This window comes from Petromyzon marinus, chromosome 43 (genome assembly GCF_048934315.1).
Source record: "Petromyzon marinus isolate PM22_M1 ecotype Great Lakes invasive population chromosome 43, UKy_Petmar_22M1.pri1.0, whole genome shotgun sequence".
NCBI lineage: Eukaryota > Metazoa > Chordata > Hyperoartia > Petromyzontiformes > Petromyzontidae > Petromyzon > Petromyzon marinus.
In genome coordinates, this window is record NC_133709.1 from 9,235,089 (window position 1) to 9,261,190 (window position 26,102).

General features: G+C 48.4%; 1 protein-coding gene across 1 annotated transcript; it reads left to right on the top strand.

Moving 5' to 3' along the window:
* Window positions 1–1,039: 1,039 nt before the first annotated feature.
* LOC116951599 (uncharacterized) lies at window positions 1,040–24,281 on the top strand. Its single transcript, XM_032970357.2, has 6 exons — window positions 1,040–1,240; window positions 11,382–11,564; window positions 12,698–12,769; window positions 13,348–13,410; window positions 14,541–16,454; window positions 17,347–24,281. The coding sequence occupies exons 1-6, from the start codon at window positions 1,198–1,200 to the stop codon at window positions 17,352–17,354; spliced, it is 2,283 nt and encodes a 760-aa protein (XP_032826248.2). The 5' UTR covers window positions 1,040–1,197; the 3' UTR covers window positions 17,355–24,281.
* The last annotated feature ends 1,821 nt before the right edge of the window (window positions 24,282–26,102 follow it).

Genomic DNA, 26,102 nt, shown 5'->3' on the forward strand with positions numbered 1-26,102 from the left:
TCGACCAGATGACGCACCAATTGGGTGGAGGCTCAAAAGAAAGCCGTCCCTTGGTGTGGACCAATCAGCTTCAAGGACAAGGCATATATTATCATATATTATCATAGTGTGTGTTTTTTGTTTGCATTTTTACTGCAGGTATTGTGGTTAATGCAGTGACATGAATCCTTGTAAAAAGGTTTCAGTTTTGTTGCCAGAAAAAAGGGGAAAAACCCCTATTATTGCATTTTGGTACTGGCAAACAAGCAGTTTCTTAAAAATGCAAGTATTTAAACTCCCTGCAAGTCACGAAAGCTTTAAATCAAAATTTATTTAAAATGTAGTTCACATTAACATAGGCCACCCCCCCAACCCCCTTCAACATTTCTTAATCCACTGTGTTGTAACAGGATTCCCCCCCCCCCCCCACCGTAGTTTTCACGAAATAACCTCCCTTAGGTAGGTCAGCAGAGTTCCTTCACCAAGCCTGACGCTGCTGATGAGACCAAGGAAGGTCGAAACTGCTCCACGAGTTTTGCTTGCTTAGACAAATGCTGCTGGGATAAACGTTTCCGTCGAAAAGGCAATCTGCTAAGCCGACTGCATTACAATTATATTCTTGGTTCTTTCGGTAAAGTCACGTAGAAGGGAAACAATAAAATAATAAAAAATACAAAACAATAAAATTATCACATTGTAATTGTTTAATTGCGGAAATACACACGGGAGTTCGACTTCGCGTTAACGTTTCGCAGTTTATATACAAAAATTCATGAAGATGTAGTTCACGTATGCATGCACCTACGCATTTCGTAGTTCGCATAAACATACCGCTAAACATTCCGTAGTTCATATAAACGCACACCTACAAAATCCGTAGTTAACATTGACATACGCTTATACATTTCGCAGTCCGCATAGAAACTACGCGCATTCCGCAGTTGGCATAAGCACGTTAATTTGTATATGGTAGCGCGTATAAACGTAACGCCGCGCATATCGTAGTTCACATAAGCATAGGGCTAACGCGTGCCGCCCTCGGGCCACGTGGGGGGCGTGAGTGCGCATGCGCACCGGGAGTGCCCACGCCGTCGGTTTCTGCAGCCGAGGTAGCAGCAGCAGCAGGAGGTTGCGGTGAACGAGGTTGCGGTGAACGAGGTTGACGACCCCAACTGTTGCTGCTGCTGCTGCTGCTACTGCTGCAAGAACAAAGGGGCCATGGGAAAGAAGACGCCGAAAAAGTTGGACACCGCGCAACATGGTTAGTGAAAGTGGTTGGTTGTTGTTGGTGGTGGTGTTGATGATGACGATCCGTCATCGTTATCAGCCTGATCGTCATCAGGCTGATAACGATGACGTTCTCGTCATGGTCATTCGAATTATCTTCACGGCTATGAAATATGCAATGGCCTGGCATTGTAGTGGTTATCATCGTCGTCGTAGGCACTCATACCCGTCATGGCACTGTAGTTGCTTAGTTTGTTGTCCTTGGAATCGCACGGTTGGCTACGTACGGTGCGGAAGAAGTTCAACACACTCGCACACTCACACGCACGTAGCCGTCAACGCGGTTGTCATCGGGGACGTGGTGGTCGTCGCGGCGATCGCCGTTCTGTCCTCGGCACGGGCATCGTCTTCGATCATCGCGAATGGTCATTGACACGATCGATAATCGACATCACCAGCTTCAACATCGTCATAGGCGTCACGCCATCAGGACACAGTCATTAACATCTCCGCGAGCCGTTTAAACGGTAACCCTGACCGTGGTAATCGTCACGGTGGTCGGCGTTTGCTCATCGTCGTCTTCCTCGCCTCACCGATGCGTGGCACCCGCACCGCGCTGGACGCACCCGTGCAGTGACACTAATGCAATGTATTAGCAACCGCGTCCTGCTTGCACTGTGCCGCACTTTTTGGCACTCGCTGTATGGGCGCCATCGCACAGTGCACGGTACCGCACTGTCAGACGACCGCACTGTGCGAACAGTACAGCGGTGTAGACAGTATCGCACTGTATAGACACGACGGTACTGTGTAGGCTGTACGGCACTGTACTGACACGACAGTTCTGTGTAGACGGTCATGCACTGTACAGACACGACAGCACTATAGACAGTACCGCACTGTACAGACACGACAGTACTGCGTAGACAGTACCGCACTGTACAGACACGACAGTACTGCGTAGACAGTACCGCACTGTACAGACACGACGGTACTGCGTAGACAGTACCGCACTGTACAGACACGACGGCACTATAGACAGTACCGCACTGTAAAGACAGTACCGCACAGTACGGACACGACCGCACTGTAAAGGCAGTACCGCACTGTACGGACACGACCGCACTGTGAAGACAGTACCGCACTGTATGCACACGAGCGCACTGTATGGTCACTGTGCCCCCACATTGAGTGTCGCTGTGCATCAGCATCATCATCATCAGCAGCAGCAGTGCCACGTTGTTGCACTGCACCCGCTCACTATCGCACTGTACTTTCTGGGTCAAATGCCAAAAGCGGTAACGATTTGACGACCGCGATTCGGCGGTGTCACGATTCATTCAAATGGTCGATGTCTCTCGTGTCCGCTCCGTATCATTGTGCACCGCTGTCAACCCAGATGGTTTAGCCCGTGTTCTTGTTCAGGGAAATTGAGTTTTCGGGTTCCATCCCGCGTGTACAGCCGTTTCGCTCCGGGCAACTTAAAAAATAAATATTTGTTTGTGTTTCTGCCTTGTGATGGGACTTTGTAGGGTGAAGGTTGAGATTTATAAGGGGCACGGGGTGACCAGTAATGTCTGAATTGGCCTGTAATAAGGTAGGGGTACTGATAAGGGGTTGACAAGTATGAATGTGTTCTGTCTGAATCGTGCGTTTTGTCCGTATCATGGACTCTGTTCTATCTGTTCTGCCCGTCTGTTCCGTCTGTATTTGTTTATAATCTGTTCCAGTCTCGTACCGTTCTGCCCAATATGTATTCTTCCGTCATGTTCTTGTGTACCGTGATCTGTCAGACATGATGGTCTCTTATGCAAAATCTCTTCGTGAACGAGGAAAAATGAAGACGTATGGCACAGATAACAACATCAACACATTCTTCAAGAACATTGTGGTAACAAAATATACAATAGGTGACGTTTTGGGCAATGGCCCTTCATAACTGGTGACGTAACTAAAGCCATCACTTGCACACATTGGCGCATTGCAATGAATGCATTGACCGTGCAACCCAAACTTTGGACTGTATATGAGACCGATAGGGGATACTATGAGACTCAATGATACATAGAGGCCCGTGTAAATAAGCATGGAAATGCAGTTAAGACGAGCCACATTCGTGTGATTGTGCCCATGCAACCCAAAACTATGGACCTTATAGTAAACCACTCTGTAGTCGGCACTCCTTCAAGGGAAGTGGAGGAACAGCACAATAAATGACCCTCTTTCCTGAAGCCCTCTCGTCATGGGGAGCAGACCTCGATTTTTGGAATTTATCTCCTTAACATATTTCCACTATACGCAAGAATAGAATCGAATGTGTATTGACATCACTAGAGACTATTAATAATGTAATGCCCAGCCGTAGACTTTACGGTATAGTTTTTGATATTTCATTCGCAGTACTGTGTTTTATGTAACCAATAAATAAAATAAAGCAACTGAGACCCACGCCAATAAATTAAATAAAGCAATTGAGACCCACGAAACAACATTGCCTCTTGCAAGGACGACCGGGGTTACATATGACATTTAAGTCGACATTATTTTAAATACATTTTAGGTGCACAATATTTGTTTTTACTTTCGTGTTCCTTGTGTAGAGAGAAACAGAAGCACACATTCTGGAACGGCCAACATATATTTTTTTAATATATAATCACAGTAAGTCATTTATACTATGTTTTTATATATGACAAATATAGACTAATTTTAACAATATCAAAGCTTGAGACTTGTGTGTGACAGCCTGTGACACAGCCAAAGTCGTGCATCTGCTATATAAGAGCTGTGCTTTGTGTGGGGCATGGAGTCTTGAGTTAAAATCTGTTTTCAATTTTAATTCAGAAAATTGTTGTGCGTCCAAAAGTAAACCAATTTTACCAGCTTTTTATTAAGCTTGCGGTGGCATTTGTAGGGTTATGTAATAGTTATGCCCACCCCCGCCAATAATATGATTCATATTATTCATTCAAGATTGCAATTCAATTAAATAATGGACATCTGTCATTCCACCCCTACTCAGTAAGCATTTCTCAAGCATGTGAAAAAATCTTCCTCCTGCCACTAAAAATGGTATTTGGTCTACTTTACCACAATGTCCAGGTGTAAAAAATAAAGGGACGAACCCACACTTTACCCCACCACGCATGACCTGCGTGTAAACTATTGGCTCGGTGGACAGAGCAGAGAGGTGGGGGCGGTGGGGAGGGCATTTGAGGAATGTCCAACTTTAAATCAACTGCCGTGCTGTGAGATGGAACTGGTAACATCTGGATTACAACTTCAAAGTCCATTATGCTCCGTGCGTGAGATTTTAGAAGTCTGCCCTGCCACGTTTTGCACTCGCCCTCACTTGCCAGACAAATTTCGGTTGCATTTACCCACAGACGAAGATCCAGACTGTTGGCTCTTTTGTTAACGAGCTCCTACGGAGGCAGACATGGCGCACGAGGGGATGGTGTGGCCGGAACGTCGCTGGCCTGCCTGTTTACGCGTCACACTTGCAATTGAGGTTGTCCTGGTCTCTTACTGATTTCTCACCTGTTCAAACAAATAAACCTGACACTCCGCCAGGAACTCCTTTTTAAGGCAGCGGACGGGAATCGAACCCAGACGTGCGAGCTCGCGGCGCAGTGCACAAACCATTGCGTGACCGCTCCCCACATTCGAAAACACACAAGACTATACTACTCTTGGCTGGAAATTTCAACCTGTTCATTAAACCCAGAGCGAGAGTTTCCACATTCCCAGTCTATTCCCTGCAGCGTTATTCAATGGCAGTGCAAGACCCACAGCCACAGCAGCATTGTTAGCACTGCCGTTGGTTTTCCACATGCAGTTGACATGCTCTTATTATATGTGAGCTCTTAATAATGCATCAATTACATTTACAGCCCCTTTATAAATCCACTGATGAATGAAAGCCTTCTCATGCCCTGGCAGCCATTGGTGTTGTTTGGCTGTGTTTCACCCGGTGGGGAGGGGGAACCAGGATTGGTTCAGATAAAACTTGCCACCGATGTCCGAGGCTTGTCTGGAACGGAACTTGGATAGCCTTTGTTCAGTGCGCAGTATAGTACGTGAATGACTGTGCCACCACTCCATCCCTTCTGAAAAATAGATTTTCTTTTAAAATTGTGATTTTTGGAAAATAAGCCAAGATAATAAAAAAATAATCGTATTCACACAGGTTTTAGAAAATACATATTCAAAATATTAATATCACAAGTCAATAATTATTGTTACGTCTTTCAAATGAATTCTTTATCTAGTTATTAATGCTCATAAGTACAAAGGTCGATAAAGATTAACACTCTGGGTATTTAAAATATGGCGGATAAATCGTGTGTTACATCATTATGCAAATTTGTTCTTGGTGATTGTCAAAGCAGCTGAAGTTTACAGGACGTTAGCCCGTACACGTCAGTGATGTGTATCTCTGAAGCCAAAGTGAGTTGTTTAAGAAAAACGGATATGAATAGAGGTGAATCAATAAAATGCAATCAGCATCTGAAAGCAGCTCTCTTGAAATGGCTACGTAATGAACTCTGTTTATGATATTTACGTATGACAAAGCACTGATGTCACATTCGCATATGATCTGCCCAAATTATAAATAATTCTCACAATGCATGATTCCATTTCAGCCGAGCCACCTGCATCTTCGTTGACTTGAATCCAGTAGTGAGCCAGGGTTTATACCCAGGTGTGTAGCTGTCCTAATTCAATAGCCCCGAGATAGTCGTTACAGAACACAATTCAACATAATGCACAGCCCTTTGTGAATCCAAGGGGTTTGTTTGACCATACTTCACCGTGCTAATTAATGTGGGGTTGGCATCGACGTGGGAGCACAGTAGTTCAGTAAAACGGATTTTGCTGCCAGCACTCTCTGCTGCCTACTACAGTGCAGCCTAGTACAGCCTCGAAACCTATGATGCATTTTTAGTTGCCTTTCCAAGCACTGTGTAGGTCACTGTTCTTAACTAATTTTCAGAGGGGGGACCACTTTCGCCGATAAGACATCAGTGTGAGGACCGCCACGCATTTCAAACCATTGGGTTTGACAGCATGATGGGGCGTTTTCACATTTGTTTATTGTCAGGGGGGCTGCACATCAGGGCCCGCCAGTGGCCCGCGGGCCTTGCAATGAAGAACACTCGTAAAGGTTCAAACCTACTTATCCTCCGAGATCTGAAGAGATTGGGCGCACTCCGGATGATGCGGTCGTCAGTTTTGTGGGCCAATTTATCGAGGAAACCCAGGGGTGTTGGCAATGCTGGTTCAGTGGCTCTGATACAGCCATTGTGAACCTCCCTGAGAAAGAGAGACTGGGTCATTCTGAGCTGCCAAGCATGTAGCAATGCAGCTGCCTATCCTCCACCATTGGGCTTTGATGAATCATCAGATTTTGGAGATCTCAGTGGCTCTGACATTGCCATTATGCACCTTTTGGAGATACCAAATCTTGGCTGTGTTGCACGCAATGTCTCAGTAGGTTTGACGTGGGCATTCTGAACTGCATTTGGAGAAGAGACACCTAGACCCAGATCTGAACATCAGGCTCGCGGTGGCCGTTATGACCCCCCCCCCCCCCCCCAAACTGGGTGCCGCGACATGCAGTGCAAATATATGTGTGTGTGTATAAATATATACAGTAAAACCTTGGATTGCGAGTAATTTAGTCTGCGAGTGTTTTGCAAGACGAGCAAAAATGTTAAATTAAATATTAATTCGATAAACGAGCGAGAGGGTCTTGCAATACGAGTAGTGTACGTATACGCTTTGTCTGCCGAGCGTCACGTGATCACAACTGATATACGAGTGCTTTGATATACGAGTGCTTTGGATTACAAACACGTTTCCGGAACGAATTATGCTCACAATGCAAGGTTTTACTGTATGTGTTAAGTACAACCACGCGGAGACGATGAATACTATAAGGGCTGTTGCCGTTTAATAAACACTTCCACACTCGGCATCCTACACTCACACCAGTGTAGGTGCACTCTATCTCGGTCCTTCACCCCGGACACTGAATATTATTTGGACCCTACCCTCGGCTATCCCTTTGGCTCTCTGACTCAACACCGCTCCGCAACGAGGAAAGAGAGACCCTCTTCCAGCCGGTCCTTACCCCGGCTCCCCACGACGACCTCGCCCCCCGTCACGGGGTCCCCCTTAAGAACCCCATGGGCGGCTCCTCCCTCCAGCTCGGCCCCGCCCACGTTCCCGAAAGTGCTTTCCGAAAGCCCCCTACGTAATACGTGACGTCATCCTTGACTCTCAATCCGCTCGCACCCCTCATTGGTTACTCACAATACTCCTCTACATATGTGAACAGTGTAGATGTCTTGGGTGTACAGTCATTATGTGTAGTTATGTCCCATGTGCAATTACGTGTGGGGAGCAGTAGCGTAGTGCTTCTGCATGCACTGCATTACGAACTCGGCAACCTGGATTTGATCGGTGTTCGTTATCCGATCACATCCTGTATGCCTCCCAAGGAATTGGATAAACATCCCAATGTAGGACGACAAGAGCTTGGACAATTGTTGGCGCCAGTTCAGGCTGCCTTCCCGATTTTTTCTGTGGCTTCCCCCGAGTGTGGCGTGGTGCAATATCTACTCGGAAGTGTGGACAGGTCTCTGGCTAAGCTCACGCTTGGATGACAGAAATAGCTCAGCATTGTGCCCACGGCCTGGACACCCATTGGTTAGAGATGCTTGCGGCGACAGTCGTAATTGGTCGAGACTGAGCGGTGATTGGCTTGACTTGCTCGTGTGGAGGGGGAATGAATCGTCTACCCAGCAGGCAATTGCTCACTAGTAAATTTTGCACGCTTTTCAAATCGAGCAGCTGGTTGTCGGGAAAACAGTGTGCATATTTACGGGGCCTGAGAACAGAAAAATCACATAAAAGCCACCAAGAGATTGACGCGTGTTCCCGTACATCCTAACGAGGTTGCAAAAATGGACGGGTGGCAATGGTCGCTCGGGATTACTTCACTGCATTAGCCAATCAACTGCACGGAAAAGACGACCCTCATGCAGCATGGCCACTGCGAAAGTCCCTATGCAACATGGCTGCCATGACATCACTTCATGTGCATAAGCCAGTCTGTGGCTGAGATAAGTTGTATTTTTATGTTAGTAATACATTTGAAAGTAATGTGATTTCGTGTGCATTCGTTTGTGCGAGTGTGAGAGATTGCACGCATGCAATTTTTCGCCGTATTTCCGCGGGAATGTCTTCGTGTGCGCGTGCTTTTTAGTCTTTTGTATCTTGTGCGTCTCATCGTGTGCCCTGTTGGCCTTAATAGGAGTTTGTGAGAGCGTTTGCGCGTGCTCGTGGACCTGAGCTATGGCAAACGTTTCTGGTCAGGGGTGGCCTCGACCGCTCCTAAGTCCTCACGGAATATACGCACATTTTTGTTGCGCCAAATACCCGTTTGGAATCGAGAAATTAGGACGAGTCTTTGCCTATACAATTTCTAGAATTAACTTGAATTGCGTAAGTCATTTGGGTACTCGGGCCCCTTGCTTTGGAACAATTAGGTAGGCAGGCATGTGTAATACCTGATGCTTCTGTTGTTGTGGAGTAACTCATGCAGCCAGCTATGGCTCTAAGATTTGGTGTTCCATGCTATTTACGTAGTTTATTGTAAAAATTCGGTCACAGTCCCTATGATCACTGTTACGTTGCAATTATGGCTTTATTTTTTGGTGATTTCGAAAACGTTTTTTGGTTTGGACATGTTTGTTTTATTGTAGTACGGAGTTAGACTGATGGCCTTAATCTAAGCTTTCTTGTGGTTGTTGTTGTTGTTGTTTGACTTGCATCCCACTGGGATTTTTTGCACACAGCGTTGGTGTACGGTGCTTTTTTCAGGAATATTTTGCTGTTTTTTTCATGGATTTTCTGTTTGCACAGTCACATAGTCACTGTAAGATGTTGTTCTTGTTCGTGTTTTTGTTTTTATTGTTTGTTGTGGTTGCACCCGATTCAAGAGCCGAATGGCTCACAGGGCTATACCAAAATAAATGAACTGAAAACTAAACTGAAAACTGCAACCTAAGGGGGGAGGCTGCGCTTGCATTGGCTAAGGATGGATAGGGCTGTACATAAGAGGAAGCTCACGACGAGCAACAGAACCAGCAGCAGTGGGGACTAAAGGGCGAGTGCAGTTTGACTCAACAGCTCGAAAGGTAATACCTGCACATGATTTACTTGCATTATAAACCGTTCCTTTGCACATACACGCGCACACACATTTCAACGTACGTCTCGTGAGAGCATTAATGGATTAACTGATAAATCGGTAGATGTGTCTTAGCTGGGAACGACTGGGAACTGCCTTCCTTTACGCTGTGGGTAATTTCCTACACTACACTTTGTAGTTTAAAATGCTGTTGTACATCAGGGTCCTTGAAGTAACAGGGGGACCCCCTGTCTGAGTTCGAGTGGCCGTCGGGACCACAGTTGGTACCGGAGTATAGCCAATGTATCAAGGTCAAGAACAAGGTCAATTCAAAGGGCAGAACGGGAATGGGGTGGGATTAAGTACGAGGACCAGGAGCTTTTCTCAAAGGGCAGAACGGGAATGGGGTGGGATTAAGTACGAGGGCCAGGAGCTTTTCTCCGCAGCGCTTCCCTACGCAAGGATGGAGCGGTGGAACCTGTGAAGCCGGAACCCTTGTGTTGCGGACAGGGGTGAGATTCATTGGTGAACCGAGCTGCTCGACTATGGGATCGGCAGTGCTGAGCGGTCTCGAGTTATTGTGCGGTGTGGCATAGGTAGTGCTGAATTGCGGTTGAGGTGCGCAGGTGGATTGTTGAGGTGGCGCGTGAGGTCGCTTCCTTGTGATGACGAGTGAGAGTTGGGTGGTGTGATTGGGGTCTGGTTGCAATGGGTGTGGTGGGCCCTAGAGATCCAGCAATACTAGTGTAGAGGAGTAATGGGAGGAAGTGAGGGCATCGGCAGGAAAGAGCTGGATGACATCATAGGGTGACGTCATGTTACCTAGAGGGGAGGGTTATTTAATTGGGACCCCGGGCCGGGTGGCGGGGTCGTTGTGGGGAGCCAAGGGAACGGAGGTCTCGAGGAGACGGGAGACACGCCGCTCGGCACCGAGACCCTAGGCCGAGGAAAGAGTAGGATTCGTGGGGAGCTTAGGTGAGGATAGGCCGAGGAGTTAAGCGGGTACCGGGACGGTCCACGGGAAGGACCAAGTGTAGAAGTGTCTACCTCTGGTGTGATCCGGTGATTCTGTACGTGATTGTAGTAGTTAATCAACTGGCAATAGCCCTTACAGAGAATCTCGTCTACCGTGTGAGTTTACACCACTACTACACTGGTGCTCCAGAACCCAAGAAGAGCAGAACCAAGGGTGGGGTAAAATCGCGAGTGTGTGTGCGCGCGAAGCTCCCGTGCAATCCAAATTGCTTTGCTGGATGGTGGGGTCTTCCCGATATCCGGAAGGCTATTCCAAACAGTCGTGGTGCCTCGCGACGGTTGAGGCAGCCTTCATTCATAGTGTGTGTCTGTGTGTGCGAGTTCGGGAATGCGACAGGGCGTAGGCGTGAAGAATGTGTGCCCAGCCGTAATTTCTCTTTTTCTTTGGGACAATTTGGACAGTTTCCACTTTTCCGCTCACTGTCTAAAACCTCACCACTCGTTGGAAACCCGTGGTGGCCTGACTACAAGATGAAGACAAAACCACCCCGAGCGAGCGTTGTTAGAGGTGACAGCTAGTCTCGCGTTCCCCGTGCCACTCTACCCATCGCACACGCACAAGTGACCTGGTTGACCAAATGACACTAATGACACCGGCCACGGATAATCACATCACATCAGCCACCCCCCACAGCACGAACGCCACACGTTACAAATATTTCAGCATTTTTAGATGCAATCTGCTTTGAACTACACGATGTAAAATAATCATCACTCCCCTCGGGCGAATCGGCCTTACGTGAGTACCTGGTGCAGTGTATAAACATCGTCAGTGGGGGAAACAAAGGCGGCTGGACGTGGTGCTGGCAAGACCACCCCCCACCTCGTCAGCCGTTGCCAGCCTACACAGGCGCTGGCTATAGAATCGCCCTTTCCCCCCCCAGCGGTCTGTTTCAGGCTCTCTGGGGCACCTTTGTCTGTGCGTATTTTTCGCGTGCAGAAATGGAGAAGAGGCCACCTGGCACCGCACGGACGACCCAACGGAACCGGAAGCCGAGCGCCTCCCGGCGGAGTCGCTGGGGCGGCTGCGGGGGTGGCGTCGTCACTTGCCTCATGCTCACGGGAGCCCTCGTGCTCTCGGTGGTGCTGGCGTACACGCTGGGGCTCACCGACACGGTGGCAGGCACGGACATGCGCGCGCACTCACAGTCGCACACAAGGTTACAAGCAAACATAGACACACACACACACCATCAAACAAAGAAGTGAGCGGTATCTCGCTGAATCGAGCATTAAGGCGGTGCTCACCTGCTGTGTTTACAGCCCTGAGCCAGTTATGAATAGTGGGGGGGGGGGGGTCCATTTATAGCACTTCCTCATAAAGTAGTACTCCATTTTGTATAGCCAATGAAGAGCAGGGTCTGTTCGAAGTGATTGAGACACGCAGCGTGACCTGATTTAGAATGGAAACACGATTGGGCCTCCTTATCCCCCCACGACCAGGAGTTGAACTCGCAACCTTCCAATCGAGAGCCGCTTGTGCTACCGTGGAGCCATCTGACTACATTTTACATGTATAATAATTACGCACAGACACACACGCGTACAGCACACAGACACACGTGTGTGTGCAGCGCACATGCGTACGCACATGAACATACACACACGACACATTCCTTGTACAGCCTTTTGACGGACTGTTGTGGAAAGGGGCTGTTGGCGCATACTGATACACGTATATAAATACACACGCAAGCGTACAGACCCATGTACACACAGACATGAATACAGACATTATACTACACATGCACAAGCACACAAGTGCTCACATGTTTGGACATATGCGTTGATGCGTATGAACATTGAGCATTGATGTGTACTGACTTTACAAAAGAAACAAGCACAAACACAGAAAAATCACACTAACTCACACATCATAGACAAAGACAAAGATTCCCCATATAGCCTTTAACATACTGTTAGGGCAAGTGCTGTTCGCGAGCACCTATGAAGGTTGGCATGGCACACGATATGGTGGGTGGCCACCACCACGCCCGGCTGCCTTTGTCTGCCCAGTGGTGATGTTTACACGCCGCACCCAGGTACTCATTTTAGGCTGAGTCGACTTATGACCAGTTCAGATAATTGGCATTGGTGTTGGCCGTGAGCGGGAATCGAACTTGGGTTAGCGGGTTCTTAGCGCAACGCGCTAACCGCTACACTTCCGCTCCCAATTTGTGCCTGATAGACAAAACACACACGCCGTCTGTTTTCTTTTTCCGTAGCCAACTAAGCCCTTGTGTTTTAAAATTTCAGAAAAGCTCACCGATTATGACATGGACGGGGACAGGGATTTCGACGTGGAGGATGTCAAGAAAATATTTCAAGGTAAGGGCTGCGATGAGGCTAATAGCATGCGTGCCCACCAGACCCACTCACCTACCTACCCATAAATCTATACCTTATGCTGCCTTCTAACCTACCTACATCCTCATACCTTAATTGACACCTCCCTTTTCGTTTATCATTCCACTCACCACCCACACTCATCCACCTACTTACCCTACCCCCTCATATAGTCATCCTGATACCCATTCACTCACCTACTTATTTACGAAAACACTCATTATTAACTCGCCCATCCAATCACCCACCCACTCATTCATCCACCTACCCACTGACTCACTCACCAACCCTAACTCATGCATTCGGTCACACACGTGCTCACTCACCTACTCATCCACCAACTGACCAACCCACTCACTCATCCACGTGATCACCCACCCACTTACTCACTTTCCAACCCATTAATTCAACCACTTACTCGCTCACAAACTCATCCATCCAATAACCATTCATCCACCCATTCACTATCTCACTCAACCATCGAATCAGCCAATCGCCCATCCACCCTCCCAACCACTGACTCGGTGCTGTGGTGTTGCTCCACATCCTCCTTGCTGCAGACAAGCTGGACTGGGACGGAGACGGTGACGTGGATGGGGAGGACATGCACACCCTGCTAGCAGGTGTGTGAACTGTCTGTCCTATCTGACTTTGTGGAGCTCTTGTCTGGCTGCCCTGTAGCAGATTCAGAGGGGTGAGGGTGACTGGTTGGGAATTTGGCATGTACCGGTTTATCGATCCGCTGTTTGAAATAATTTTGATTTAAAGCTTTCGTGACTGCAGGCATTCATACTTTTTCGGTCTTTCGGTTAAGTCACGTAAATAGAAATAATAGATCACAACGTTTCGATCGCAACACAAGCAATCGTCTCACCTGAAGACGATTGCTTGTGATGCAATCGAAACGTCGTGATATATTGTTTCTATTTGCGTGACTTGACCGAAAGAGCCAAAGAGTTTGAAATAATTCGTTAGGCTCACGCAAGCATCTGTTTAGGATTTTTTTGTAAATGTTACGTTCGGGCTAATGAAACGAATGAGATGATTCAAACTAGGTGGATATCTCCCGGGTGGTGGTGGCTACACACGTGGCCTGAAAATCCAGCACTGAAGGCAGCGAGGGTTGGTAGATCACTGCACTATTGTTACGAAACTCCCTTCCCGTGCCGAGGAGGTGCCATACCCTGGCTTGTCAGGTGAAGGCGGTACACATGGGTTTTCTCTGGGTACTCCGGTTTTCTTCCACATGTAAACAATGAATTGGCTGAAAACACCTTAATATATCGGGGACTCATATTCTTGGTTCTTTCGGTAAAGTCACGTAGAAGGGAAACAATAAAATAATAACAAATATAAAACAATAAAATAATAACAAATATAAAACAATAAAATGCATTTTATTGTTTTATATTTGTATTATTTTATTGTTTCCCTTCTACGTGACTTTACCGAAAGAACCAAGAATATGAATCCCTGCAGTCACGAAAGCTTTAAATCAAAATATTGGGGACTGCTGAGCTTGGGCAGTTATTTGCATCGGCTCACCACGTGGCTGCCTTCCAACTTGTCCTTGATTCCTCCTTGTGCCTCAGTCATCCTCTGTCTCTCACTACGAGAGCGAGCCGATGCTGTGTGATGCCACGTTGCAGGTTCAAATTACTATTATTACTTTGGAGACAATGGTGGTTCATTGCCACTGATCTCTGAGCCAGGTGGCCACCTCAGTCCTTCACGGCTCGTGTTTTATGTTCAGCCATCCAGAGCAAGTTCACCGGCAGCGAGGAGTCTAAGGCCAAGGCTCCCTCTGCCGACACTGGCGACCACCACCACCACCGACAACACGAAGATGAACAAGACCAAGACGTTCACAAGCCACTGGGTGACCACCACCACCACCACCACCATGAAGATGATCACGACCACCACCACCATGAAGGCGACCACGATGAAGGTGACGACCACCATGACCATGACCACCACCGTTACCACGGGCATGATCCAGAGCAGGAGGATGATGATGATGATGATCAAGATGAGGAGGTCCACCGTCATCATGAAGTCGATCACCAAGAGGATCGCCGTGATCAGGAGGGAGATGATCAACGTGAAGAGGACTACCGCCAACAGGAGGCTGGCCTTGATCAAGAAGATGATCGTGACGATGATGATGACGGTGATGAGCACCAAGAGGAGGTCGACGCTCAGCATGTGGAGCTGCACGCTCTGCATGAGGAGCTCCGCGTTCAGCATGAGGAGCTCCACGCCCAGCATGGGGAGCTCGATACTCAGCCTGAGGAGCTCGAAGCTCAACATGAGGAGCTCCACGCTCAGCATGAGGAGCTCCACGCTCAGCATGAGGAGCTCGATGCTCAACATGAGGAGCTCGATGCTCAGCATGAGGAGCTCCACGCTCAGCATGAGGAGCTCCACGCTCAGCATGAGGAGCTCCACGCTCAGAATGAGGAGCTCCCCGCTCAGAATGAGGAGCTCCACTTTCAGCATGAGGAGGTCTACGCTCGGCATGAGGAGCTCCACGCTCAGCATGAGGATCACCATCATGGAGACGACCAACAGCACCACCACGACGATGGTCACCTGCAATCTGAGGGTGATCACCTCCACGAGGTCCACTCTCACAAAGAAGATGACCATCATGAAGAGGATGGTCATGACCATGGGGGTGAGCATCAACATGTGGAGGTCCACCTTCATCCAGAGGGTGACCACCATCACCACGAAGACGGTGTTGATGGGCACGAGATTGACCCACACCATGAAAAGGCCAACCCACACCACGATGGTGGCGACGCTGCCATCCACCCTGATGAAGTCAGCCACTTTCAGCACGAGCATTTACACCGCCCTGGAGAGGACGAGCAGGCCCAGGATGCGTCCAATCAGCCAGGGGACAATGGCGAGGAGGAGCATTCCCCGCCACAGGAGGTGGTGGAGGGTGAATCTCAACAGGTCCATGAAGATCATGGTGCGCAGCAGCAGGCGTCAGATGAGTCGCAGCAGGAGGAGGAGTTGCAGGTTCAGCTTGAGTCTGAGATCAGCGCAGAGGCTGTGTCGCAACACGAGGCCGTTGAGGCAGAAGAGGTCGGGACAGAAGAAGAGCAGAAGGCGGAGGATGGTGACGGCGGACTGCATGAGTACCATGCTGAATCCTCTGACGAGAATGAAATCCCCATGCAGCTGGAGGAGGATGTTGAAGCGGAAGGTGATCGTGACGACGACGACGACAATGAGGTCGACGCTGCCCCAGCAAAGGACGTCCCCGACCATCGCGGGTCGAGTGAGCAGGGTGGATTGGACGAGACGCATCCTCCGGAGAGCGTGGACTTGCCGGAGTCGAACGAAGCGGACGTTCAGGCCCACGGCGACGATGGCGACCGTGAGCGCAGCGCCGACTATCCACCGCAGCAGCGCCACGGGGGCAGCCACCATCACGAGGAGCACAAAGATGACGAGAACGCCATTCCTCTCAAAGAGGCGGATAACGGCGGCGGCGCAGCTGATTCAGGCGGTGGTGATGCTGGCGGCGGACAACCCGAGCTCCACCAGGAGTTGCGCAAGCTTCAGGATGAGGCTGATGGAGAAGTGGAGTTGGGGAGCGATTCTCTTCCTCCGCCACTGCCTGGCACCCACGGGGAGGGAGTGAGAGGAGGTGAGAGTCTAACGTGCTAAGAAAACGATCACCCTCATAGCCTAAACCAACCGTTTTGGCAAGTGCTGTTGGCAAGTGCACCTATGAGGTACAGCATGGCACATGAAGGGGGTGGGTGCCCAGCATCGTGCCCTGCCGCATTTGTCTCCCGGGTGACGATGTTTAGACATCGCACGAGGTACAGTGCTCATCTTAGGCTAAGTCGACCTCGGGCATGCCCAGAACCGGTTTGGATTATTGTCACCAGTGTTGGTGGCCGTGCATGGGAATCTAACTCGGGTCGTCGGGTTTGTAGCGCAGCACGCTAACCACTCCACTACCACTCGAGCGTACACACACGCAGCTACAAAGACAAAGATCCCCCGTATAGCCTTAACAGAATGTAGGGGCAAGTGCTGCTAGCGAGCACCTATAAAGGCCGGCACGGTACACGAGGGGGCGGGTGGGCAACACCACGCCCGGCCGCCTTTGTCTCCCTAGTGGCGATGTTTACTCATCACACCAGGTACCCATTTGAGGCTGAGTTGACCTAGAGGAGGCCCAGGGCCGGTTCAGATAGTCATCACTGATGTTGGCCGTGTGCGGGAATCGAACCCGGGTCGTCAGGTTCGTAGCGCAGCGCGCTAACCGCTACACCACGCAGCTACACATGCGCAGCCACACACACGCAGCCACACACACACCTTAATGCATCAGCCATACTCGCACGCGTATGGTTGCACTGCCCTTCCAGAGTTCTGAACGGATTCTTCGATGCCATGTGACATGCTACGGCACCAGTAGAAAAAAATGGGATACATATTTTTTATTTTTTTATATTTAAAGCACCTGACAACTCGTCTGTCTGTCCGCCCGTCTGTCTGTCCGCCCGTCTGTCTGCGTGTCCTCACAGGCCACTAGATGAGGAGCCCACAGAGCCGCAGAAGAGAGGGGCGAGGTGACAAGCCAACGTGTTAATGCTGCCACCAATGGCAACGTATATGTCTGTGATGCAATAATATAATGAATTTTTAAGAAAGGGTTTGTTTTGGATATGAATATGCAGTACACGTGTACTGACGGGGCTGCGCGCGTGGTGGATGCAGTGGCATTTTGGACGGGTCCGGGTTTCAGCATTGGCTCGGTGAATTTACCGCGGTCCCTTTAACTCAGTTCGCCGTCAGAGAGACGTCACAACAGTCGTTTGATTTACCGCAGACCCCCGCAAGGTGTGCAGTCTTGTTTTTGTGTGTCAATGCGGAAACACCCTTTTTGCTTTACGGCGTTTGTGGGGGGTCGAGAAGGGGGCGGGGGATGCGGTAGGGTAGGGTGATACCAAGTAGATTCACCAGCATTAAGACAATCCACGGTCTCCCTCTCTCGGAGGGGGACCGTTTCTTATTTTTTTAATGAATATACAGTACATTTTAAATGCAGTATGATGACACTAATAAGCAAGTGGGCCGTGAGAATGGGTCGTAGTGCGTGGGACGTGGGTGCTGGATAGGGGGAGGGGCAGATTACTACCTAGACTGGCATTGCAATGGCACCCAAAGGTGTGCAACCAATGGGAAGATCATAACCCGTCATGGTGGCGGTGGCGGTGGTGGTGGTGATGAGACTGTAAAGAGCGGTCCTTGGCGGTGAGGTGTCGCCTCGACAACGGCTATGGGATCTAGCATAAGGAAGGCAGCAAATGGCTCCGGGTTGTCGCAGCATCGACAGGATAGCGCCATATCTTGTGACGGCTATTGACGTCGATTCACTGTAGGTTCACAATTGGCGGTCGGCAGGGATTTTGCGAATGCATCGCAGCCAGCCGGGCAGTCGTTCACACGCCCTCCCGCAGTTGAGTGGATTTGTAAAGATTTGGGGGTCGTGATTCGATCCTAGAATCGACCAGTTTTTTTTGTCTCATTTGTATTGATTCTTGCCTCTGTTCAGCCTCGTTTGTTCCTCCTCAGTTGTCCAATTAGCCTCGAGGAAACGTCGACATTTACTTTGGGTAAATCGCAAGTAATCGATGTCCGCACTCGTGCGACATTATTGGTGCTGCCTATACCTGTAAAAGATGCTTATATTCGCCAATGAACACCGATCGTTATGTTCATGATATAAGTGCATCGAATCGTAGACGCCAGGATGTATTATCTGATGCATGATATTGAACGCATGTGATCTCATACTACGAATAACAAAGAAGCTCAACACGTATCGTCAATAATACTGTGTGGCCTTAAAAGAACAAAATACACAATAGGCAACGTTTCAGGCAATGATGCTTCTTCATAGCACATCACGCCTAACACAATTAGGCTAATGGAGTGATTGAAACTGAACTGAGGACACAGGAAAAGGGAAACTGTACAGAAGGGACAAACAAGAGCCAATTCTTGATTTGAATCGTGACGCCGAATCGCTCGAAGCCAGGTGCATGCTCGTATTCGAATCACGAGGAAAGTCGGGAGCTGAGATGGCCCCAACCACTCGGCCAGATTCGCTCGTCATTGGAATCTTCGTCGTCACCGTGCCTGTTCTATCCACTGCTGGATGCAGGCCTCCCCCCACACCACCAAACTTCCTCGCAGTCCTGACGCTACATTCCATCTTGCTTGTGCACGCACGAGGCGACTTCATTACGCCACCTTTCACGGCGGTCATCCTCTCGGACATATTTTTTTTTTCCCTCCTTCAGCTACTGTTGCATCACCAGTCTTGTCCATCGTCCATTCAAGCCACGGCATGTCCTGCCCTGACCTCCTCCCCCCTCCCCCCCCCCCCCCAGTCGATACGATGTCTCTCTAGCGTTGTGGTCTCTAATCCTGCTCTCGGTGTAATTCCCATCGTGTATCACTCTGTCGTGCTGCTTTGCGTGCTCTCCAGCTTTAAAAAAAAAAAAAAATTACGCGTCCTTTGTCAGACTCTGCGTCCGTGATCTGCGTATGCACTGATTCATAACGTTCTTTTTATAGCCCACGTTGCGTCTGGTGTGCACGTGGTAGGGAAATGTAAATTTCCATCAAGAGCAATAATGCTTGATGTTTATTGTCCAGTGTTCTACGGAAATTCGACCACTGTCGGTCGTGGGATGATTGCCATGGGATGATTGGAATAGCTCGCTCACGCGTTACACGCTCAACGCTCGATTGTCCGTACATGGGTCATCTGGGATTACAAGGCTTAACCGTGCTTTTTTGGTGGGGTGGTGGGGGGGGCAATGGAAGATATACGTAAGTACGTATGTTGAACTTCTTTCGTACCGTACGTGACCAACCGTGGATGTGCGAGGGAAGGACAGCAAACTGAGCAGAAAAAAATACATGTAGGAAATGTGAGTTACACCGTGCTCTCATTAGCACCTCGTCCCATGCTTGCCAGTTCGACGGTTAGCTGCTCCTCGCTCGTGACTCGGCGACCGATGACGAGCTAAGGCTTCGTTTCTCACGGAATGTTTCCCAGGTCAACTGGGAAAGGGCAATGTTTTTGTGACGAGTTGTCGCGGCCCTGTCGTGAAAGCTATACTTGGACGTGGTGTTGCCCGGTGCAGAAATATTTTCTGGGTCGCTCACCGGAGCAGACCCAGATGGGAATTGAGGCCCTGCCTGTTACGTTACGAATCGGTAATAAGTGACTGCACATCGAGGTGAACGATCAATATTTGTGTTTTATCAGCCAATTTACAGTTTTTTTAATTCTTATTATTCGTGTTTTTGTTTCTGGGCCATACCTCTGCTCCTCCCCTTATGATCCCGGATAATCGAGGGTTGACTGTACCTGTTGTAAGACGATGTGTGTACTGTTTCATGCCTGGTTCGTGTACCGTGTGAACTCGTGAACTCAACTCGCAGCGCTGCCCATTGCAGCCTGGACTGGTACTGGCGGTGTTGCTGGCGCTCGTTAGGAGCGAGGGGGACTGCAAACCCGCGAGATGAAACGTGGATGATGTCATTCACTTTCACCGTGGTGCCTTTAACAGTGATCGCCATTCACTGCCATAGAAACCTGGACCTTAACTTGATCTTTGGCTTTCACGGAGGTCGGTCTGTTGCCGCGACCGCGATTCGACGAATTTTGACTGTTTGTCCTGACGATTTCACCCGAGAATCGTATTTGTTTTTTTTTCGTGGTGAATGTAGCAGCCTCTGATGGGCAGCGGTGGAAATGCTCACGATGCATGCGTGTACGAATCATAAGCAATTCGATGATTGTACTCACGATTCTACGTGGATAATTTCACCGAAATCGATTTGAATTCATAAACGAATGCAGTGTGACCGCGCTCATCAAATTAAATGCGCAAGTGGCACTTCATTAATAGCAGCTTGAAAAAGTGAATCGCAGTCACATTAATTGACGAGCCCTCTGCGAAATGTGAACGGCCGTCGACTTTATTAGTCGAGTGTTTTTTTTTTTCTTGAGAGTGAATGGCGTTCAAATCGATAGCCCGCAGCAAACGTGAATGGCGATAGCCTTCATCACTCGACGTTTCACGCAAATGACAATCGCGTGATTTAATATATCTCGGTGACCGCACGACAAGGCCGTTATCTTTCGTGAGAATATTTCTATGAAGGCGGATGGCCGTTCATTTAAACCCCCCCCCCCACCATCTCTGGGGTAAGCTGACTTAACTTTTTTTTGCTACAGCCGAGTTGTTTTACTTGATGAGGAATTGAGAAAATCGTTACGGTTGATAAACAATTGTACGAGCAAAACAATATAAACGTATCGTACTCGCAAATGGAATGAAAATAGCAATGTAACTGGGTAAACGGCGTTCAGTATCGCAATGACTACTGGACATGCGAAAAAGAGCTTTCATAGCTCAACGGATTCCTCAAGTATAAATAGATATTCTGATTTAGAAAAGTACAGGTTTCCCTCGCTCTGTACGGATTCGGATTGTGCGATTTCGCGTATGTATGCCAAACCTATTTATACCCAAAAATTCGCTATACAGTACGCAGTTTGAATTCACTCCTGTGCAGCTATGCGCTCGGACGTCGGTGCAACACTGCGTGTACCGTGCGTGTACCGTGCGTGTACCGTTTGTGTACCGTTTGTGTACCGTGTGCACTACTCGGCAGGCAGCTGTCTCATGTGGTTTCGCTTTGTGCGCCCGTTTTGTTGGAACACATCTACAACTACTACTACTACCGCATGGAGCGAGGGAAACCTGTAAAAGAAATACGTTATCGCGATCAATTTAGTCCGATCAGGGATTGCTCTGGTCAGGAAGATTTTACTGTGAATAACAGCACATTCATCACATGATGAATTCCAATTTAATCACAGACGGCTCTAATGAGGACAATAATGTGGCAATGCACGTTTAAATTAACAGAGCACGTGAAAATTTTCATCTGATCGCAGACGGATTTTTATCTATATATCGTGAAAGCTTCTATTTAAAACTTTACGTAAATCACAATAACACCGGAAGCCAATCGCTGTTGGGCAAAAAAATATTCCGTTTTGGAAACATGGAAATTACTATACTTTTTGTGAATTATACAAAAAGCTGAGGAATTGTTTTTTATCTTGGTAAAACATTTTCATCTTCTTTGGTTCTTTCGGTAAAGTCACGTAGAATGAGAATTAAATAATAAAATAAAACAATAAAATTCTCACGACGTTTCGGCCACAACACAAGTGACCTTCAGGTGAAAGGAACGACCTATCGGGACGACAGAGCTCACATTGTAGCTCTGTCGTCCCGACAGGTTTGTTCCTTTCACCTGAAGAAGGCCACTTGTGTTGTGGCCGAAACGTCGCGAGAATTGTATTGTTTTATTTTATTATTTTATTCTCATTCTACGTGGTGACTTTACCGAAAGAACCAAAGAAGATGAATCCTTGCAGTCACGAAAGCTTTAAATCATATATATTACATAAGCTGATCGGAGCTAAGTGAGCCTACGAGTCCCTTTCTCAAGGGTTATCTCGAGTTACAAAAGCAAATGCAAAGTGAATGTGCACGGCAGTCTACTTTATCATTAGGCCTCCCATGAAAGTGACCGACAGTCGCTTGATAATTGAGCTGTATGGGCAGTCGCTAGTCGACGCCGGTGTGTCAGCGGTTTAAACCGGTATTCTCCCACCTCCCAGCGCCGCGTTTCCCCTTGTGTCGTGCTACTCGCGACGCACCTTTCACGCGCTGTGCGAATTAACAACGCCACTCGCCCACTCCGTTGCTAGCGATCCAACCTCTGATCCCTCATCAGAGTGTACAAACCAACCTCCGATCCTCGGAACCCATTGCGGCACGTGATGCCACATTAACCATACGAGTTGTTACACACTGCAAGCGCCTGAAATTTGGTAAACACGTCCCACGTGATTATAGTGAATACCGATTTAATATTGAGTGTCCTCTGACACGTGGACAAAGATCACCTGCATAGCTTTTAACATACTGAAGCAAATGCTGCTAGCGAGTACGTATTAAAGGGTGGTGGGTGGCCAACACCACACTCGCCTCATCTGCTTTTTGTTTTACCACTGCTGAGTTGACCTAGGAGAGGCCCAGGACCGGTTCAGATATTCGCCACTTTTTTCTTAATTCACTGGAATCGAATATGGGTCGCCTGGTTTGTAGCACAGAGCACTAACCACTGTACCACCATTCGCCAATGACGCGTTGATACACTCGCAGTCTCTTAATTTGAAATGTCAATCTCTTAGTTCATGTGGTACACACATGTTAATGAGGTTTTTGAAAAAAATCTTAATTTGAATTGGCTCTCTTTGTCATGTGGCACACACATGCCATGGTACAGTGATTTGACTCTTGACTGACTAAATTAGCACCGCCCAGTGATCCAAGTTTCATTGTCGGCTTTGAACTGAAAAACGATATTTTAACCAATCCTGGGCCCCTCCCCGTTTTACACCAAGCCACTCTGACTAGCGTGGTGAAGTATGGCCAAACAACCCAATGACCTTCATGGTGTTGGGAGACTTTCATTCAGTAGTGGATTAACAAAGGTGTATTAACACATTCCTGCGGAGGGAGCTGGTAGGAACGTTGGGTTGCTCGGTCAATGGCCATGGTCAATGGCGGCACGTGATGTATTCCGCAAATATGCCCTTGAGGGCGGGCACAAGCCGGCGTGAGTAGGTTACACGTTGAGTTTTATAAGGACACCACGGGGTGACCAGCCCCTCCCCACCCAGCCCCACCTCTCCCACCCCCCACCCAGCCCCTACCTCCCCACCCAGCCCCTCCCTCCACCACCAAGCTCCTCCACCCAGCCCCACCCCTCCCATTTTTTGATGCATGACGGACGGACGGACACAATAATCCCCTGTGGGCTGGTGTAACCAGGAGGTTCCTACAAGTATTACTGCTACAAACACGATTTCTATCTTAATTCAAATCGGCACCGCAATCTAGAGTTGAACATTTTTAACTAATCATCAGGCAAGTGCAGTGCGTAATGACTCATTTGCACTTGGGCAGGGAAGATCAAGGTGCTTCGTGTGTGGCAGGTCGCGAGGACTCGAGTGTTTGGGAAACCCTAATAACCCCCACGTAACTCCCCACGTAACTCCCCACCTTTCCCTACTGAATGTGATGTTGGCAGGGAAATGTCGCTGGTGTTAGTTGCGTTTGTGGCGACGTCTTAAACTTAGGTAATTGCGCATGCACTGAATTCCTCGCTTGCTTAATCAAGGTGCAAGCGCAGCCGCTGTGGGTGTGTGTAATGGGGGGTTTTGTAGATAACTAAGTTTTTGCAGGGTTTTGCCCTTTTGATCCCGAAACATTCTTATTATTCACGTGTAACATAATGTGTTTTTTCAATCCTTGTGTGACATGGAAAATATTTGAATTAAATTTTAAACATATATATGCTGTGTATCATTTTTTTCTCGGTTTCCCCGTTATACTAATGTACCTCTTAATACCAGTGTTGGGTGATGCATGCTCAACTCTGGCCATGGTGACGGTGGGAGGTTGTGTTGTTGGCTGCATGGGGTCATGTAGCGCGCATATCCATCCATGCCCAAGCAGCTTACGTTTGGCCAGGTCGAGGGAGATAAATGGGCGCGGCAATAGAGTTTGAGTTTATTTTATCTGTTACATGGATGATCCTGTTTCGCCAATTTCCCACCTATTTGATAAGGGAGGTCCGTGGTGCATGATCACAGCAACAACTAAAAGACAACATCAATGTTACAGAGAACGAGTACAGGGTCCTGAAGGATATATTGCACAACTAATAAACGAGGTACAGTATTTGACAGCGATGAACGAAAAAGCAAATATGACGGCAAGAGGGACCAGAAAAAGTTAGGTACATGTACAAGAAGGCTCTATATTTTAGTCTATCAATCACGTAAATACAGGGTGTTTTAAAAAGATGGACCCGATTTGAAATCGCTATATCTCTGCAACCACGAACCGCCCATGAATGAAACTCTTACCACTTGAAAGGGCGGGGCATAGAGATGGCGGGGCATATACTTTAAAATGATTACCGCTAGACGCCTCTCCCAGCGCACAAACAGCCCCTAGCCTCAGTCATTCGCGAGACAACACCGCCTCAACGTTGGATAGGTCGCACGGGAGCCCAAGACCTGGAGCTAAACTCTTGGCCCCCAAGATCCCCAGACATCACCACACCCTGCGACTTTTTCTTGTGGGGATACGTCAAAGACCCGTGGTGTTTTTGTGCCACCATTAGCGACTAATCTGGATGACCTCAAAAACAATCACGGCAGCAGTGGCTTCAGTGGAAGAAGACTTCACTTTGAGAGGCGTTTGGGACGAATTCAACTATCGTCTCGATGTTGTCCGTACAGCAGGTGGAGGGCACATAGAGCATTTATAAAATGGTTAGTAAAACTTGCTGTGGTTTTCACACCTGATGATGATTGCTTGTGTTGCAGTCGAAACGTGAGAATTTTATTGTTTTATATTTTTATTATTTTATTGTTTCCCTTCTACGTGACTTTACCGAAAGAGCCAAGAATATAATACTCATTAAACCGTTTGTAACTTTTTGTGTAACTTGTTGCCATCGTGAAATATGCTGCTTTGAAATTGGGTCCATCTTTTTTAAACACCCTGTAGAATCGAGGTATGGCGATGCGGTGCCGGAGGATGGTTGTAGAGCTGAGTGGACTTGCCAACGGCTCGTACCCCAGTGGCCATGGGGGATCGTGATGAGGAGCCGGGAGGTAGCCGCCCTACAGCAATAACGGAGGGTGGAGGAACGACGCTCAGAATTACAACCAGACCGCCAGGAAGCTAAACAGTGAGGTGCCACAATCATCTCAGTAAGCCTTCATATAGCCACAGAATACACTTAGCCTGACACAAGCTCTGTAGTGACATCATTGGCACTTAGTGGTGAAATGCGGTACATTTTATATGGATTGCGTGCGTGTTGGTGTGTCTTTTGTGTGGGGAGCGGTAGTGTAGTGGGTAACGTGCTGCGCTATGAACCCGGCCATCTGGGTTCCATTCCCGCTCACGGCCAACACCAGTAAAGATTTTCTGAACCGTTCCTGGGCCTCCACTAAGTTGACTCGCCCTTCAACGAGTACCTCGTGCGGTGTTTAAACATCGCCACTGGGGAGACAAAGGCGGCCGGGCGTGGTGCTGGCCACCCACCCCCTCGTGTGCCATGCCAGCCTTCACAGGTGTTCGTTAACAGCACTTGT

Bases quoted from the DNA above. Each gene is read 5' to 3' on its own strand.
- LOC116951599 (XM_032970357.2), top strand. From the start codon at position 1,198: ATGGGAAAGAAGACGCCGAAAAAGTTGGACACCGCGCAACATG. The intron at 1,241-11,381 runs GTTAGTGAAAGT...TTTCGCGTGCAG, and splicing joins GTTGGACACCGCGCAACATG to AAATGGAGAAGAGGCCACCT. The intron at 11,565-12,697 runs GCACGGACATGC...TTAAAATTTCAG, and splicing joins GCTCACCGACACGGTGGCAG to AAAAGCTCACCGATTATGAC.